Source organism: Helianthus annuus, chromosome 13 (genome assembly GCF_002127325.2).
Source record: "Helianthus annuus cultivar XRQ/B chromosome 13, HanXRQr2.0-SUNRISE, whole genome shotgun sequence".
In the NCBI taxonomy this organism is placed as follows: Eukaryota; Viridiplantae; Streptophyta; class Magnoliopsida; order Asterales; family Asteraceae; genus Helianthus; species Helianthus annuus.
This window is the reverse complement of record NC_035445.2, coordinates 98,953,059-98,970,295: the sequence shown is the minus strand read 5'-3', so window position 1 is coordinate 98,970,295 and position 17,237 is coordinate 98,953,059. Positions and strand designations below refer to the sequence as shown.

At 33.6% G+C, this 17,237-nt stretch overlaps 2 protein-coding genes across 2 annotated transcripts in view; one reads left to right on the top strand and one right to left on the bottom strand.

Annotated features, from left to right (window-relative positions):
* The first annotated feature begins 3,377 nt into the window (after window positions 1–3,377).
* Window positions 3,378–5,943, top strand: LOC110898804 (putative receptor protein kinase ZmPK1). The gene has a single exon (XM_022145647.2). It carries the CDS (start codon window positions 3,416–3,418, stop codon window positions 5,786–5,788), a length of 2,373 nt encoding a protein of 790 aa, XP_022001339.1. The 5' UTR covers window positions 3,378–3,415; the 3' UTR covers window positions 5,789–5,943.
* Window positions 5,944–6,996: 1,053 nt separating this feature from the next.
* LOC110901384 (wall-associated receptor kinase 2) overlaps window positions 6,997–17,237 on the bottom strand; it is a 37,263-nt gene continuing 27,022 nt past the window's right edge. Inside the window, exons 6-13 of the mRNA XM_035982301.1 lie at window positions 15,243–15,652; window positions 15,139–15,158; window positions 14,986–15,017; window positions 8,472–8,529; window positions 8,181–8,366; window positions 8,010–8,057; window positions 7,356–7,922; window positions 6,997–7,245 (exon numbers count right to left, since the gene is read on the bottom strand). Of these exons, the coding sequence (XP_035838194.1) occupies window positions 6,997–7,245; window positions 7,356–7,922; window positions 8,010–8,057; window positions 8,181–8,366; window positions 8,472–8,529; window positions 14,986–15,017; window positions 15,139–15,158; window positions 15,243–15,652 (1,570 nt within the window). The remainder of the gene's footprint in view (window positions 7,246–7,355; window positions 7,923–8,009; window positions 8,058–8,180; window positions 8,367–8,471; window positions 8,530–14,985; window positions 15,018–15,138; window positions 15,159–15,242; window positions 15,653–17,237) is intronic.

The window sequence follows — 17,237 nt, the reverse complement described above, 5'->3', positions numbered from 1 at the left end:
GAATAGTAACGTTAGCCATTCAAAAAAAAAAAAAAAAAAACTAATTAGAGCATTCACAATGGAGTTCTTATATTTATGTATGTGAGTTGGTTATATTATAAGGAATGGTTGTGAGTGATTGTGAGTGCAGGAGAGAGAAAATGTTACTGTTCATCTATAAATATACAGGAACATTGTTCACCCATATAAATTTTTTAATATTTTTGAAAGCGGTTGTGAGTGAAGGAGAGATAAAATGTAATAATAAAGATATAAAAAATAATATTTAATTGAAAATGAGAGAGAAAAAATAATGATTTTTAATGTAATTATATAGATACGGATGAGGATTTCAATGTGAATACTTCTAAATACTTTACATGTACTTTGGAACATTTAAACCATTCCCTTTTAAATAGAAGGAAAACACCTACCATAACACCATTTTCACACATGCACTTTGGAAAATTTAAACCCTTTCCTTTTAAATAGAAGGAAAACACCTACCATGACACCATTTTCACCATTTTTGTAACATTCTTGAATTAAATATGACATAAATTTGATCATTCAGTGGAAGACACCGACATGGTAGTGACATTCTTGGAAATTTCCACCGTCTAATGTAACATTCTATCTACCAAGTCTATAACATGTTTTTAACAAGATCTCATTACTTTATTTTTCATTTCTTAATTTCCTTCATTACCTGTACCTACAAAAATCATGAGAGTAAGTATCAGACACTTGTTTGGCACCCCCTCATTAGTCGTTGCTTTTTGTATTTAACGAGTTAACGTTGACCTGCGCGTTGCAGCGATGTCTTGATTAGGAATGTGTTTATTACACTATAATATGAGATACCGAAATTCTTAACTTTATGTAAACCATTCTTTTATTTTTCATTGATCCCCGGCCCATAACACCACACTAAAGCATTATACTTTCAAAGAATAAAAAGTGTTTTGGAAAATGACCCAATTTTGCAGTCATAAATTTGAACCGAACATTTTCTGACCACGGTTTGGTAGGTTGAAAGACTAAACCGATTATTTGTAGCCAACTTTTTCAGGGTCCCAAATATTTCAAGCTTAAACATAATTCAAGTTTAGATGTAAAACGAAAAACCAACTCGTATCCGAAAAGCTGAAACCAACCAGTTTCCTAAACTTATTAAAACTGAAATTTTGGTTTTAGTCAATTTTAAGTCTAAAACCTTCCCAAACCAAATTCTAAAATCGATTCACGCATGCTGAGATGCAAAAATTTAATTTGTAAGATTCGTTTGACTTGTGTACTGGTAATTTACCTGGCGAAATAAAGTCATATCAAAAAGCTAAAAAATTAAACACGTCATAATTATTTTAAAATTAAGTTTAAAATATTAAAGTTAGTATTTCAATAATTAAGTATAAATTTCTATAGTTAATTGTAAAATATTAAATAAAAAAGAAAGAAAAACAAACACAAAATAACATAAATCCTAAAATCAAAGTTTATATAAGTTTTTCAATGGCATATGGGTTATGCAAAATGGGATTTTGGAAAATAAATATTGAAGAGAAAAAAAAAGCAAATCCATGAAACAGTGGTCGAACACCCGAACCCAATTTTCACGACGATTAATTATTAAGCACACCGTTTGGGTTTTTAGATATTTATTCAGTTTAATTATTATTACACAAAACTACACAAAACGTGATAATATAGAATGCATAACCGTTTTAATGTATCTAATTATTTAATATTTAATAGAGTATTTTATTTTTGAAGCTTTAATATTTAATAGGGTATTTTATTTTTGAAGCGGTGGGTGATTAGTTTTGAAGTGGTGGGTTTGAAAGTTGGTAATTATAATACCAAGTAGTTGCGATGGTTTGAAAGAACAGGGTTACGGCATGAATCGATGCGATACTACTCACAGGGTGTGTGAAAAAATTGAAGGGTTTTGAGTCGTTACCATATATAATGTGACTTTAAATATAAATATTCAAATAAAATATATGTGGAAGATATGTAAGAACTTATTATATATAATATGATTTACGTCGGTTATATTGTGTATGAACTTAACGCAAATATTATTTACATTGGTTATATTGTGTTGCTAATTGTAATCGCAATATGATTTTAAATCTAAATATACACCAAATTAGATTTTGTTGAACAAAATCTACATATTCAAATAAAACATAGAATTTTGAATTTTAAATGAAGAGATACAAACTTATATATATAATATATATATATAATTTCTAATCGACGCGACTTTTAAACGAAGAGGTAGAAACTTATCCATAGAATTTCTAATCAACGCGACTTTTAAACAAATGGGGTACAAACCTCAAGTTGGTAAGGGGTATGAAATATTTAAAAGTATTTTGAATGGTTGTGACTTTTTATAAGGGTGTGATATACATAAAATAGCTTGAAAGTTTGTGACTTTTTGAAGGGGGTGTGATGGGTTGTGACTTTTTGTAAATATATGAAGGGTGGTGACTTTTTGTAAATATATGAAGGGTGGTGACTTTTTGTAAGGGTGTGATATATATAAAAGTAATTTGAAGTGTTGTGACTTTTTAAAGGGGTATGATCCAAACCATTGTGTCTTTGAAGGGGTGTGATCAAAACCATTGTGTCTTAAGTTACTTTTTGTAGGGTTATATAATTTTTAAATATTTGACTTTGCTAATACACGTGTTAAGCCCATTCGTTTAAACAAAAAACTTTATTTTTATTGGTTAACTTTGTTTATATGCGAGTTTAGTCCTTTTAGTTTAACTTTGGTAATGTACATGTTTAGCTCCTCTATTTTTATTCTTTTTAGTAATTGATCGTGACTTTTTGTATTTTATTTTTAAACCTTCAGCTTCACTAATATATGTGTTTATATGCATGTTTAGTCCCTCTACTTTAACTTTGGTAGTCTACGCGTTTATTTTCTCTACTTTTATTTCTGTTAGTATTTCTTCTTTTAGACTTTTCCCCTTGCTACCGTGACGAACCAACCCGGGGGAATAGTGGCTGTTCGCTATTGGTGGACAACCGCTACTACTCCTGAATTTTAATAAAATTACTTTATAATTTTCTAAACTTTATGAAAAAAGTTTCTTTGAGGCGTGTATATTTATCTATGTCTCTATATAATTTTTTTAAAATCGTGTTATGAGTAGTATTTACAGATAAAGAAAACACATGCATACATATTTATGTTATCAAATAGAGAAACATTTCGCTTACTGTACTGCAACGCGGGTAAACCATAAAACTAGTTATGTATTATTATATTACAATCATTAAAAACACGTTTATTTTTTCTGTCACGTTAAACCTTTCAAATTTTCAATTTTCCACAAAAAAATACTTTGCGACTTAAAAGTCAACTAACAGCATATATTATTATATTCCGTAACTAAACTAAACTAAACTTAGACATATGTTCATACTCATGGCTCCCTCAATATTTCAACATCATCTTCTTCTTCTTGTTGTTCTTCTTACAATCATAATAATAATATCATTTGCCTCTTCAACCCTTGGTTTAACCAGAGGCTCATCATTATCTGTTGAAAACAAAGATGACCTCGAAGTTTCACCAAACGGCCGTTTCACAGCCGGGTTTCATCAAGCTGGAAAAAATGCTTATGTGTTTGCAGTGTGGTTCACCACAGCTCGCACTGTGGTCTGGATGGCTAACCGAGACGCACCCGTAAACGGGAAGAAATCAAAGCTGTCCCTATGGAAAGATGGCAATCTTGTTCTCACTGATGCCGGTCAGCGTATCATCTGGTCAACGCATACCGAGTCAAAGTCATCCTCTGTGGAACTAAAACTGAAACTGCTCAACACAGGTAACCTTGTACTTCAAGATCAAAACCAGATTGTGTGGCAAAGTTTCGATAATCCAAGTGACACCCTTCTTCCAAACCAACCCTTCACTAGAAAAACACAACTTGTTTCTTCTAGAAGCTCAACTAACTACTCGTCGGGTTACTACACGTTGCTTTTCGACAATGATAGTATTCTACGACTCGTGTACAACAGTCCCGACACGACTTCACTTTACTGGCCCGATCCCAGGTTAAGACCATATAATGCTGGAAGATTCGAATACATAGACGATAGAACAGCAGTATTCGACTCTTACGGACACTTCAACTCAACAGACGGGTTCAGCTTCGATTCGGCTGATTTTGGATTGGGCCCGCAACGAATGATGCGGCTTGACACCGATGGTAATCTAAGACTTTATAGTTTAAGTAGAGGAATGAAATGGGAAGTTCAATGGCAGGCGATTTCGCATATTTGTAGGATTGATGGTACGTGTGGACCGAATAGTCTGTGTACTTATTCGCGTGATTCGGGAAAAAGATGCAGTTGTTTACATGGGTTCAAGATGGTGAATGTTCAAGATTGGAGTCGCGGGTGTGAGCCTGAACAATCGAATGTGTGTAACAAAGATAACGATTGTGATTTCCTGGAGCTTCCGTATACGGAATTCTACGGCTATGATATTAGTTTACATCGCAACACTACACTTGATGCTTGCAAGAAGACCTGTTTGCAGGATAATAACTGCAAGGGGTTTAACTTTGCACAGGTAGCTGTGACCAGACCCTTTGGTTGTTTCTTAAAGTCTTCGTTGCATAACGGGTATCAAATGGGGTACTTTTACGGTACTATGTACATCAAGTTACCAAAACAGTTGGTGTTGTCATTTAATCCTGCAAAAGCCATCGGCCGATCGAGCTACAACTGTCCACGACCTGTGGTGGTAACGCCGCTTGTAAGGTTGTACGAGAAAAAAAACAACACGAAGCCACTTGAGTTCATGATAGTGGTCGGGATCACGATTGGGTTCATCGAAATCCTCTGTATAGTGTTTTTCTGGTATTGTAGTAGTAAACATTCGTCTACAACCGAGCAAATGTACTTCCCAGTGTCAACGGGGTTTAGGCGATTCACGTATAGCGAGCTGAAGAAGGCGTCGCGTAATTTCAGTGAAGAGATCGGGAGAGGCGGTGCGTCGATTGTGTATAAAGCGCGGTTAAAAGACAACAGGATTGCGGCCATAAAGAAGCTTAAAAACAATGGTGAACAAGGGGAAGACGAGTTTCAAGCGGAGATAAGCACGATCGGGAGGATGAATCACATGAACCTGATCGAGACGTGGGGGTATTGCGCTGAAGGAAAGCACAGGCTGGTAGTTTACGAATACATGGAGAACGGATCGTTAGCGAATAACTTACGCCTCGATAAACTCGATTGGGCTACAAGATTAAACATTGTGATAGGTACTGCAAAGGGGTTAGCGTATTTGCACGAGGAGTGTTTGGAATGGATTCTCCATTTTGACGTGAAGCCGCATAACATCCTGTTGGATGGTAAATACAACCCAAAGGTAGCCGACTTTGGTCTGTCGAAGCGGTGGGACAGAGGTGGTGGGGACAAATGGGATTTTTCCATGGTGCGAGGGACTCGAGGTTATATGGCTCCGGAATGGGTGTTGAATCTTGCGATTACTTCGAAAGTGGATGTGTATAGCTACGGCGTGGTGGTGTTGGAGATGATAACGGGACGGAGTCCCTGCAGTGAGAATGGTGAGGGGCAGGGTGGGCTAGTTAGTTGGGTGCGAGAGAGAGTTAAAACGGAATGTTGGGTTGAGGAAACGGTAAGTGGTTCGATAAGAGGCGAGTATGATGGGAGTGTGATGGAGAAACTAGTTGAGATTGCATTGCAGTGTGTTGAGGAAAATAGTGAGGCAAGACCTACAATGAGCCAGGTGGTTAATATGCTCCTTCATATGTAACTAACTTAGTAACTTTAGGATGGGTTCTTCCTTTTTCCATATTATGAATAAATATAGAATCCGACTTGAAGTGAAATGAGATAATAGAATGAAACACCTACAATCCATGTATCAACAATGGTGCTTTTGGCCACAATTAAAACACTATTTGGTTATTTTGCTCAATAACCTACATCACTTCTCAATTAGGTTATATATTTATGAATTAGTTATCCGCATTATACAACACTATACATCATATATTTTCCTTATTTTCAGAAATGTGAGTCTGAAGTCATGAATTCTTTAATCTTGCAACTGGGTTTAAGCTAATGATTGAGTTCTAATAACTTCTAGTCACCATCTATATTAATGATTCTAAGAAATAGTTAGTTTCAATCAATTTAACTACTTAAGATAAAACATATGAAAACCCTATAATTGAAAAACTTAGATGGATGAAAAGCTTACAGTGACGTTAGGATGTTCCAAACTACTTAGGATTGTTGGTAAGTCTTAATTTGAGTTTAAATCCACTTGATTCTTCCCTTGTACGTGTTTTCTCATGTGCACACAAGCTTTTTTTTTTTTTTTTTTTTTTTTTTTTTTTTTTTTTTTTTTTTTCACTTGGGCCAACCTAAAGAAAAGTGGAGTACAGAGTCCAGATGTGGAGTACAGAGTCCAGATTCTGTACCTCCAACTTCATCTGTAATTACTTTAGCAATTGTTTACATTTTTAACCCTAACTTTGAAAAAGTTAAAAACATTTTGTTCCAAAATTTATCATTATTTAAACTTGCGGTAAAAACACGGGTTGCTTTTAGAAAAAAACCATGCATAACATGTTTTAATAGAAAGTAAAAAACATAATATTTTAATAGAAAGTAAAAAAATAATTAGTGCAGACTTACAAAATTGATATAAACTAATGGTCAACAGGAGTTCCATCCTGTAGTCATATAAAAATTTTGACCATGTTTTTCCATAACAAACAACCATGTACAGTTAGGAAAAACGTTTATAGTAACATGTTTCGTAGGTAGTATGTTCTTCAACTCATGATGGACAAGAAATCTATCGATAAGCTGCAAGTACAAAAATAATTATTTACATTAAAACTGTTTAGATACAACCATTACAAAAACCCATATATATAATTGTTTAAAATCACAAATGATAAGCTTAGTAGAAAATACTAAAATAGTTTGTAACAACAACCACAACACAAACTATATGGACACCTTCTTCAGAATCAACTTGCCAACATCAGGTTCGTAAACGAATGTGCATTTTTGCGGTGCCTTGATATCGTTCGGAATGAGGAACTTTTTTCGCCATTGACTTGCGGCATATCTGAAGCCTTGACCATGCTTCTCAGGTCGGAAATCAATGACAGTGTCTACTCCATACAGATTCTGAATGGTCAACTTCAACAACATGTCAATAGGCGACATCACGGCAACTATTGCGTTAAGGCGCTAAAAAATACAATAATCAATATGAAGAAATACATGTTTTTAAAATAACTCTAGAAAATCTACTAAACGTGTATAGCACTTGCATAAAATGAATAGATAACATAACTTACAAAGCGGCGATCAAATTTCCATACAAACTGTATTGGATGATAATCATGATCATTTTTGTCATCATCAGAAGAACCACCACTATCTTCATCCTCCTCATCATCAGAAACATCATCCACAGAAATGTCAGTGCTAGAAGAACCATCACCTGAGTCATGATAATCACTATCCTTGTCCAGTGAATCACATTCATCATCAAAGGCTGGTTGTTTATCAGGTAACTCAACTACTATAGGAGTAGCATTAGATGTCTGACCTAGAGGCTTATCAACACCACCAGCCGTGTTTTCCATTGCAGCTTTAGGTACCAAAACTTCACATTGATTTACATCAAAGAGAGTCAAATGAAAGTTGAAGTAAAAAAGGTATCTTATAGCAACAACACATTTTTCATCAAAACCTAGAACACCTACGACCTTCTTCCATCCATCACCAAAGAAATAACAACTGCTAATACGATTCTTTTCAATAAAAACATCAAACCAATTCCACGCATTGATATAAACCTTCATCGCTCCTTTCAGCTTAGAAACACCAATAGTGTTCTTCACAAAATCGGTGGGTAGAAGCTACAATAAAAAATGTTAGCATTAACATCCTTAAAAATAATCTACTTTATTGAAAAACATGAAGAAATAGATATGACTATAACTTACCAAACGTCCAACTGTATTTTCATTAACAAAATGGTAGAAAGACTCAATCTACTTTTTATGCACAAAAGATAAAATAGCGCTGAACATAACAAACTTTTGCTAATGCTGATAAGTTGCAACCTTCATAAAAGGTGTCAGCAAAAAAGTATATGGTCCGATTTTCCTAAATACAAGCACTGTTCCTTCGGATAAAGAAAGATCAGCAACAACTTTTTCCCAGCCTTCCATGAAAGCAAAACGACCATTATGTCCGACAAAATTAACCAACCAAGTGGTATCATTCACACACCTTATGACAGCATTGTTATTATCAACAGCAGATGATAACCATGTCTTGCAAAAGATTTCAGGTACAACCTGTAAGATAAACACATACACAATCAATCAATGATAAGTATTTCAAAATACGTATTAGTAAAACAAATTAAACATGAATTGAAAGCATAAACATTAAAACAGTACCAAGAATTCCTTGGTGACTGATGAAAAACACTTGTAGAAAGACATTCTCCCTGTTTTCCTGTTGAATCCGAAAAAAGAAGACATCCATAATGATACAAAGTTCAAACTATTTAAAAGTTACATTGATGAATCCCGAAACAAATAAAATGAAAATAAAAACAAAAAACAATAACAACACAAAAGCATTTTAAAACAAAGAATATCTACTGAAACAAAGAACATAAATTCGGGATTTTATATATCCCTGAAACAGAGAATATCTACTGAAACAGAGAATGTCTGTTGAACCAAACAACCTTTGCTGATAAACACAAAGACTGTTCAACCAAACGTCTGCCAAAGAGAACCTCTGCTGATGAATACAAAACTTTGATGAAGCTAACAACTGCTGTGGATGAACAGATGATGCAGTTCAACAGAGGATGTTTAACGAAAGAGCTTTAACAGATCATGATCAACAGATGATAAGGTCTGTTGAAGTAAAGTCTGTTCAACAGAACCTAGTGTATTCGTAAGACATATTAAACATGATTTTAAAGCATAAACATTAAAACAGTACCAAGAATTCCTTGTAAGTATTACTCAGTAAATCTTGAAAACGAAGAACATAAAATCTGGATTTTATATATCCCTGAAACAAAGAATATCTACTGAAACAGAGTATATTACTCGTATAAAAAGAAAACTTCTAAAACTGCATTGAATAAACCCTAACAATACTGTATAACTGAGAATCTGGATTTTATGATAAACACTAACATCAGCTAATATCTATGCCTGAAACAGAGATTATCTACTGAATTTTTTTTCCAAATAATTATCCTTTGACGTATTCTCCATAAATAATACAACTACTTAACTAAATCCACTTTTAATTTGTATTCGTAACTGTCTATAATGGTATATCTACAATGATTCGATTCATTTAAGACTGAAAAAAGACTACAAACTTCATCATAAGTTGAATGTACATACTTGTTCTTAGTAAATCAACAATGAAATCGGTCGATTGAAGTCTGTCGTAGAAGAAGAAGAAGGCGATGAATGTTGAACCCTAGATGAACACGGTGATGAAGAAGTATTTTGGATGAAGATTTGAAAAATGATAGTTGTTGATGTGTAATGATGGTCTGTATGCACAGAACTGTTAGTTCCCCCAAATTTCATCTAATTTAACACATAGTTACACAAACACCCCACATTGATTTGTGATATTTACATAAGGGTAACATAATGTGTAGTTAATTAAAATTAAATATATTAAAATTAAGGTATAAAATTGTAATATTTATACTATATATAAATATGTTAAAATTAAATATGTTTAAAATAATTATATAACTAACACTTTTGTAACTAGGTGAATGCTGACGTGGCAGTAGTTACAAATATCTGATGGCTAACATCTGTCTACGTCAGAACCTCTCTTGTGATAATGGATGACAGTTGTTTGGAAACCTCTGTTAGCCTACAACAGAAGTTAGGAACAACATAAGTCAACAGTTGTTAGCATAAACAGAAGTTATGATTGTTGTGAAAGTTAAAATGATCACAATGGAAGAAGATAAAATAGAAATGGAAATATATGCAGCAGAATAACAAACTTTTTTCTCATAAGAATGAGAGGAATGTTTTTATGATCATGCTTTTAAACTAAGCACTTCTAATAATGGATGACAAATTGTTTGGAAACCTCTGTTGGGCAACAAGAGAGGTTGGAAAAAATAGTAAATCAACAGTCATTAGGATAAACAAAGGTTATGACAACAGACAATACCTTTCAGCAGTTGTTTTTAGCAGTTGTAAATGAACAGTCATTAGGATAAGCAGTTGTTTCATAAGAAGGAAAAGAATGATGAACAGTCGTTAGGATAAATAATCGTTAGGATAAACAATTGTTCATTAACATCTGTTGATCCATAGCAGACCTTTGTGGCTTATTTCAGACATTCTACATCAGCAGATGCTCTCTTTTGCCAGACTTTAGCTACAATAGACCTTTTACAACAGTAAGTATTGACTCTTGGTAATTTGGAGGATCAAATTCTTCAAAAAACTCTTATTGATGATCAAATTTTATACATTATTTTGTCTTTACACTCATCTGTTCACCCTTAAACGAACCATTAATCCTATTAAACCTCTGTTGACTTACCAAACATCTGTTCACACACAATTCAACATCTACATCAATATCGGTCTGCAATCCTCAGATGATATTCAAAACTATATAATAACACTTATGCTTGCTAAAATAAGTAAAAGTAAAATGCGATAACAAAGATTAATAGGATTATAATTTATTCATTTATTCAGCAGTGGTAAATCAACAGTCATTAGGATAAACAGTTGTTTCGTAAGAATGAGAAGAATGAAGTCAGCACCATGCTTATACAAAGATTACAATTACAATGTTCACCTAGTGAGCAACATCTAATAGCCTAACAAACTCCCAACATCTGCCATTACCCTAGCTATTGCTACTATGAAAACCTCTGTTGAGCAGCATATTTTGAATATCATCTGTTGTTCATTAACATCTGTTGGCCCATAGCAGACCTTTGCGACTTCAGACATTCTTCATCAGCAGATGCTCTCTTTTTCCAGACTTTAGCTACAACAGACCTTTTATAACAGCAAGTGTTAACTCTTTGTAATTTGGAGGATCAAATTCTTCAAAAACTCTTATTGATGATCAAATTTTATACATTATTTTGTCTTTACACTCATCTGTTCACCCTTAAACCAACCTTTAATCCTATTAAACCTCTGTTGACTTACCAAATATCTGTTCACACATAATTCAACATCAACATAATCTAACAAACTCCCAAAATCTGCTATTATCCTAACCACTGTTACTATAAAGACCTCTGTTGAGCAGCATAATTTGAATATCATCTGTTGTTCTTTAACATTTGTTGGCCCATAGCAGACCTTTTCTTCTTCAGACTTTCTTCATCAGCAAATGTTCTCTTTTACCTTTTATAGCTACAACAGCCTTTTCCAACAATTTTGAGGAGCAAATTCTTCAAAAAACTCTTATTGATGATCAAATTTTATACATTATTTTGTCTTTGCACTCATCTGTTCACCTTAAACCAACCTTTAATCCGATTAAACCTATGTTGACTTACCAAACATCTGTTCACACACAATTCAACATCAACATAATCTAAATCAAACTCAGACACTAAATAAGTAAAAGTAAAAAAGCGACAATAAAGATTAATAGAAAAACAATTGCATTTATTTATTCATGACATTAAAATATCAACAATTACATAACATACTGAACAACGAAACTTTCAAATCTAACAATAATAGCAAGAATTAAGAAATTTTAGCTTCAACTTCATCGATTGATGAACCTCTTGATGTATATTCTTGAGCATCGCCATGAACTTCACGTCTCTATCACCGCACTCTGTGTTACCGACAACACAAAGGTCACGAACGGAAGTTGAAGGCAATCACATTAGGTTTCTAGAAACCTGCTCTCTCGTGAATAGACCAACATGCAGTCCATCAAAACATCTCTTCAGCTCTTGAAGAGTAGCCCTATCCTCATACACCTGTTCCTCAATTTGCCTGATAAAGCACTGCTTTAAATTATCAGACCCTACAGAAGTGTATGAGGCCATTTTAACTTATATATTACTCAATAATATGAAAGAATGTTATCTTCGTAGCAAAACGTAAATAAAAAACAGGTGAAGTGGCAATGTGTTTATATAGTGAAATATCTAATAGCCAAAGAGATCAGATTTAAACTCATTGTACATTTAATAATCCAACCAGGCAAAACGTGTAATTTTAATATAAACATATAAATTTATATTTCAAAACACCAGCTTTTTAATGCAAAAACATTTTCAAACTCCAGCCTTTATGGGAAAACTATAAAATTAAATATCAAGAAACCCAAGGGACAAATTTTAAAGCTTCAAAGAAAAAACAGGCTATCATAATTACAATTAACCTCTTTATTTACCACATAGACGCGTTTTAAACACTATAAAACACCGATGATTAGTTTAATTCAAAACCTCAACAAATTGTCTTACAAATCACTGTCTGTCAAAAACAAATCAAAATCAGTAAATCCAACAAAAATATAGATGGCAAACAGATGCTTCTACCACTGGTCAGACACCAGCGCTGTTAAAACACAATTCTCGATCTGGTCACTCAAAGAAAAAGATCTGATGAGGAACTAAACAGAAAAGTCGGCATAATCAGTGATAATAATTATAACAAAACCTGGAACAGCATAGCATTACTTGATGAAATTCTCCACTATCCTCCATCAGATTTCCAGAATAATGCAGAAGAGTTTCTATCACAACTACTAAACCAGGATCAGAAAATCTACGACATGCTAACCGATTTGAAAAACAAAAGAAAGAATGAAATCACATGGAGAAATGCGAGAGTATACAAAATCCTTGCAAGTGTTAACTGTAGTGTGTAATAGCTCTCATGCATTTATATCTTTCTATTTAAGTAAGTACGTATGTAACATGCAATTCACCTCAAGTAAAATAGTTTGGAAAAGGGATAATGAAACTCACCTGATAGTTATGCACACGAAAGCAATCACAGTATAGTAGTAGGTTGGCACGTTACTTCGATCCTTGTATCAGTTAGCATTCATTTAAAAATCTTGTCTGAAAAAGTTGATAATTTTTGGTAGATCATTCTCATGTATAAAAAGCCTGTCTGAAAATTTGGTGATTTATCGAATCCGTTTGATATTTCTCCAAAATTAACGCCGTTAAACACCAATAATTTTATCAAATATTCTCAAAATTGCCAAAAATAACTACTTTTGTAGGGACCTTGTTTTCATTATATATGATCACTCTATAGATTTTCAAGTCCCAATAATACCCATGCAAAAAATTATGTATAAACGAACTTCAAAGGCACCTAACTTTGAATTTAGGCGATATACATGTTGTATCTCGATCTCTTAGGCAACTTCTATACTTCTAAAGCCTGAGTATAGCTAGGTATAGTACCTACACATCATGTATAAGACAAATATACATTCAACATCATCAATTAAGCCTCTTTAATCATCTTTTTCGTTTAGGGTTTGTTTTGTCCAATTATTGTTGAATAGTCCAAGTTTTTGATCCAAGAACACCATTTTTCCTCAAGAAAACCTCATGAACAACTGGGTTATACATAAACCAAGTTTGAACAACGTTTAAAGCCACAAGAATCATGGTTTATGGATCAAGAATAACTTCTTTTTGTTAAATACTAGTTTTCGCATAAAAAGGCATGAAAATACTATCATAACCACCTTTATACCTCAAGAATTGACTGTTAACCAGAAATCCTTTCGTTTAACCAATTTTCTGTACACTAAAGCCCCAATATCATCATCCTGTTAACTATTATCGTTCATCAGTTAACTAAAACGCACCCTCGTATTCAGGTCCAGCTTAAGCCCAATCCAATAAAGCCATTGCTTTGGGCCACCAAAATTTTGGGGCCTCAAATTTTATAGAGGTCATTTAACAAAAATATATATAGGTTAAATGTGTATATTATAATTGCTTTGATCAATGGAAGAGATAACATAATTCTAGTCTTGGTTAAATTGTTTGGTTTTCCCACTTAGGCTTGGGTTCAAATCCCAACACCCACAACTTTCTTTCATATTTTTTGAATTCTTAGTCATTACTCTTTGGTGTTTAAGTCGGTCCTAACTTTCTAAAAACCATTTTCTCTAAATTTTGGGTTCAAATCGCAACCATTGAACTCTGTAACTACGAAGCATTCAATTTTTTTTTTGTCATCAATTCAAAATTTAATTAATTATATTTTAGTTAAAAGCTTTCTTTTTGTCATCTATTTAGTTTCACTAACAAATTCTTGTATATTAAGCTAGTGTATTATTTTTACAAATATTAAAATGTAAATTAAAAGTATTAGAGGATGTTTATGTACAGTCAGTTAAATCTATAATACTCATAAGTTAAAACGTATTCAGGTTAATTGATTTTAATAAAGTAAATTAAAAGTCTCTAAATACCTCTAAGCTTATAAATTCACTAGATATTATATAAATAAAGTAAATTAAAAGTCTCTAAATATTATATAAGATTCATATATAAGTTTATTCTTAGTAATTTAGATTTCAAATAAAAACCAAAAGTTCGAATCCAAAAAGAAAATAAAAACAAAAAGGGCCTCGAATTTTTGTATTGCTTTGGGCCTCCAAAATGATTGAGCCGGCCCTGCTCGGATTCGTTCGAGGCATGATCAGTATTGTTTCATTAATCGTGTAAGCCATACATATTGATTAGGGTTTACCTGGTTTTGCCATAGCTGTTTAACGACAATTGTTTAATTAGCTAATTGTGTTAGGCATCTTTAGAATATTTTCATTTCATTTTACGCATTATATCCTAAAAAATATGTTGCAATTTTCTGAAATAGAGGATTACAAAACTCTATTGCAGCTTGTCTACTAATCATTTTTTTTGAATATATTTACCTCATATACTCAACCACATGATCAGCGTCTAGCTAAAGACATGGTTATTCGTTTTGTATAAGTCATGTTTATTAGATATAAAATAATTAAAGGCTAATTTTCAGTAAACATTATGCATATATCTTAAGTAACAATTTGAAACGTTTTACATACCCAAATCCACGGGTGAGTTTCTACATATGAACAACATTAGTTATTAATATTCATCAGTAAAAGAGACTGATCAGAACTGTATTGACCAACTATATTAAATGAACTTTTAGAAGAGCTAGCAGGGATGTCATAGAGATCTAGTTGTTCACTTTTGTTGATCAAGCTCAAACTATCTTCATTGGCACTTTGATTAGCCCATGGATGTTGCCTAAAATCCTTTAAACCGGCCAATTCCACTGCAACTTCCTTCATTTTTGGCCTATCTGAACCATGCATGCTAAGGCATCTCTTTACCAGAAGAGCAATAGCCTGGAGTTGCTCGTGATTTGCTTCTCTTAGCACCTGCTCATCTAAAACATGTAGCAACCGATTTTTCTTCATCGAAGCCAAAAAATATGTTGCTAGATTGAGTTCTTCTGGACTTCTTTCGTTGCAAATGGGTTTCTTGCCGGTTAAGAGCTCCAAAAGTACGACCCCAAAGCTATAAACATCACTCTTATCTGTTAGTTGACTTTGTTGGCGGAAGCAGTTGATCTTCATATTCATTATTGTGAGATTTTGGAGGTTTGTCACGAAACAGTGGGTTATTACCAGATTTGGAAGACATGATTATGAACGTGTGAATGAATGAACTTGAATCGAATGTGGACAGACAATAACAAGAGTTATGAATGTCTTGGTGCCAAGGGTTGTTCCCGGCAACAAGATTATATACTTGATAGATAAGCGGTTATTAGGTAGTTTGGTTTTGGCGGGAGTAACCGTCAAGTTTGAACCGTTTAACCTACCGTCACAACCGCTGGTCTACATATAATTATGTTTATATATATATATATATATATATATATATATATATATATATATATATATATATATATAAAACTAATACTCCCCCGTAAACATAATTATGTTAATGGGAGTTCTTGATGACGCTGTGATTAGCTTCAGTTATGGCCTTCTTTGCTCTTGTGAAATCAAACTTCTTCCTTTGTTTTAGTTTCTTGAGTCCATGCCAATCACCACCACCATAGAATGCATAATGGTCTTCAGCTATGTCTTGAATTATTTCCGACTGATCTTGTATCCCTCCGGCTGCACCTGCTTGATTTGTAAATAAAGCATAATGTTTCATTTCCTTCTCCACTGCACTGGTACTACTTGATCGTTCAGCAATCATCGTTTGACCTGCATCAGTCATAATTTCCTTGTCTCCTTCGCTCATGCTCTGTTTAGGATCCACCGTCTTCTCTTCCTTTATTTCGATTGCCTTTTCCTGTGTTACCTTAAATTTGTAGTAGTACACAAGTACGTCCAGATACATGGCATATATCAGACGCATGTATTCACCATCTTCAAACTCGAATCCTGTATCCTTTGCTATCATCGCCCACATACCATTCTCAGTTATTCGCCGGTGACCCCCTTCTCTCTTCACAGCCATATACAGGTCTAATAATATCACTTTCCGATTGCTCGTTGCATATGCTGGCAACGGTCTTGATCGAATTTCCAGTTTTTCATTAATGAACCATTCTATCATGTTATCGAATGCAGTTTCCAGATAATATTTGTACTTGATGACATAATCTTCATCTTCAAGCATGTTAAGCAAAGCCTTGCAGTCTTGAAAGTTCTTAAAAGACATTGCTTGTAAAATCAGAATATTCCAGTCTGGTTCATTGGTCGTGATGTTTAAATTTTCGAAGTATTCATTTAGAAATTCTGTTTTGAATTTCTCATGATCGGAATTCTTACTAACCACGTATTGTTTTTCTAATTCTCCGATCTCCTCTTCTTTCGTCAAACCGGTATGACCATTCCTTTTATTGTATACAGGAACACTAAATGTTGGAAATAATTTACATACATCACCCATGAATTTCACTGTGAATCCCTGTATCATTAACTGATCGAGACTCAAGACATTTCTATCAATGTCTGGTGTGTAGAACACACTTTGTACTCGAATCTTTTCGGATCCTGTTATAACATCAACCGCACCGATTCCTCTAATAAAGAAAAAATTGTTTTCCCCGGTCTCCGTTTCAACACAAGACATATTTTTCATACGCTTAAACATGTCTATATTGCCAGAAAAA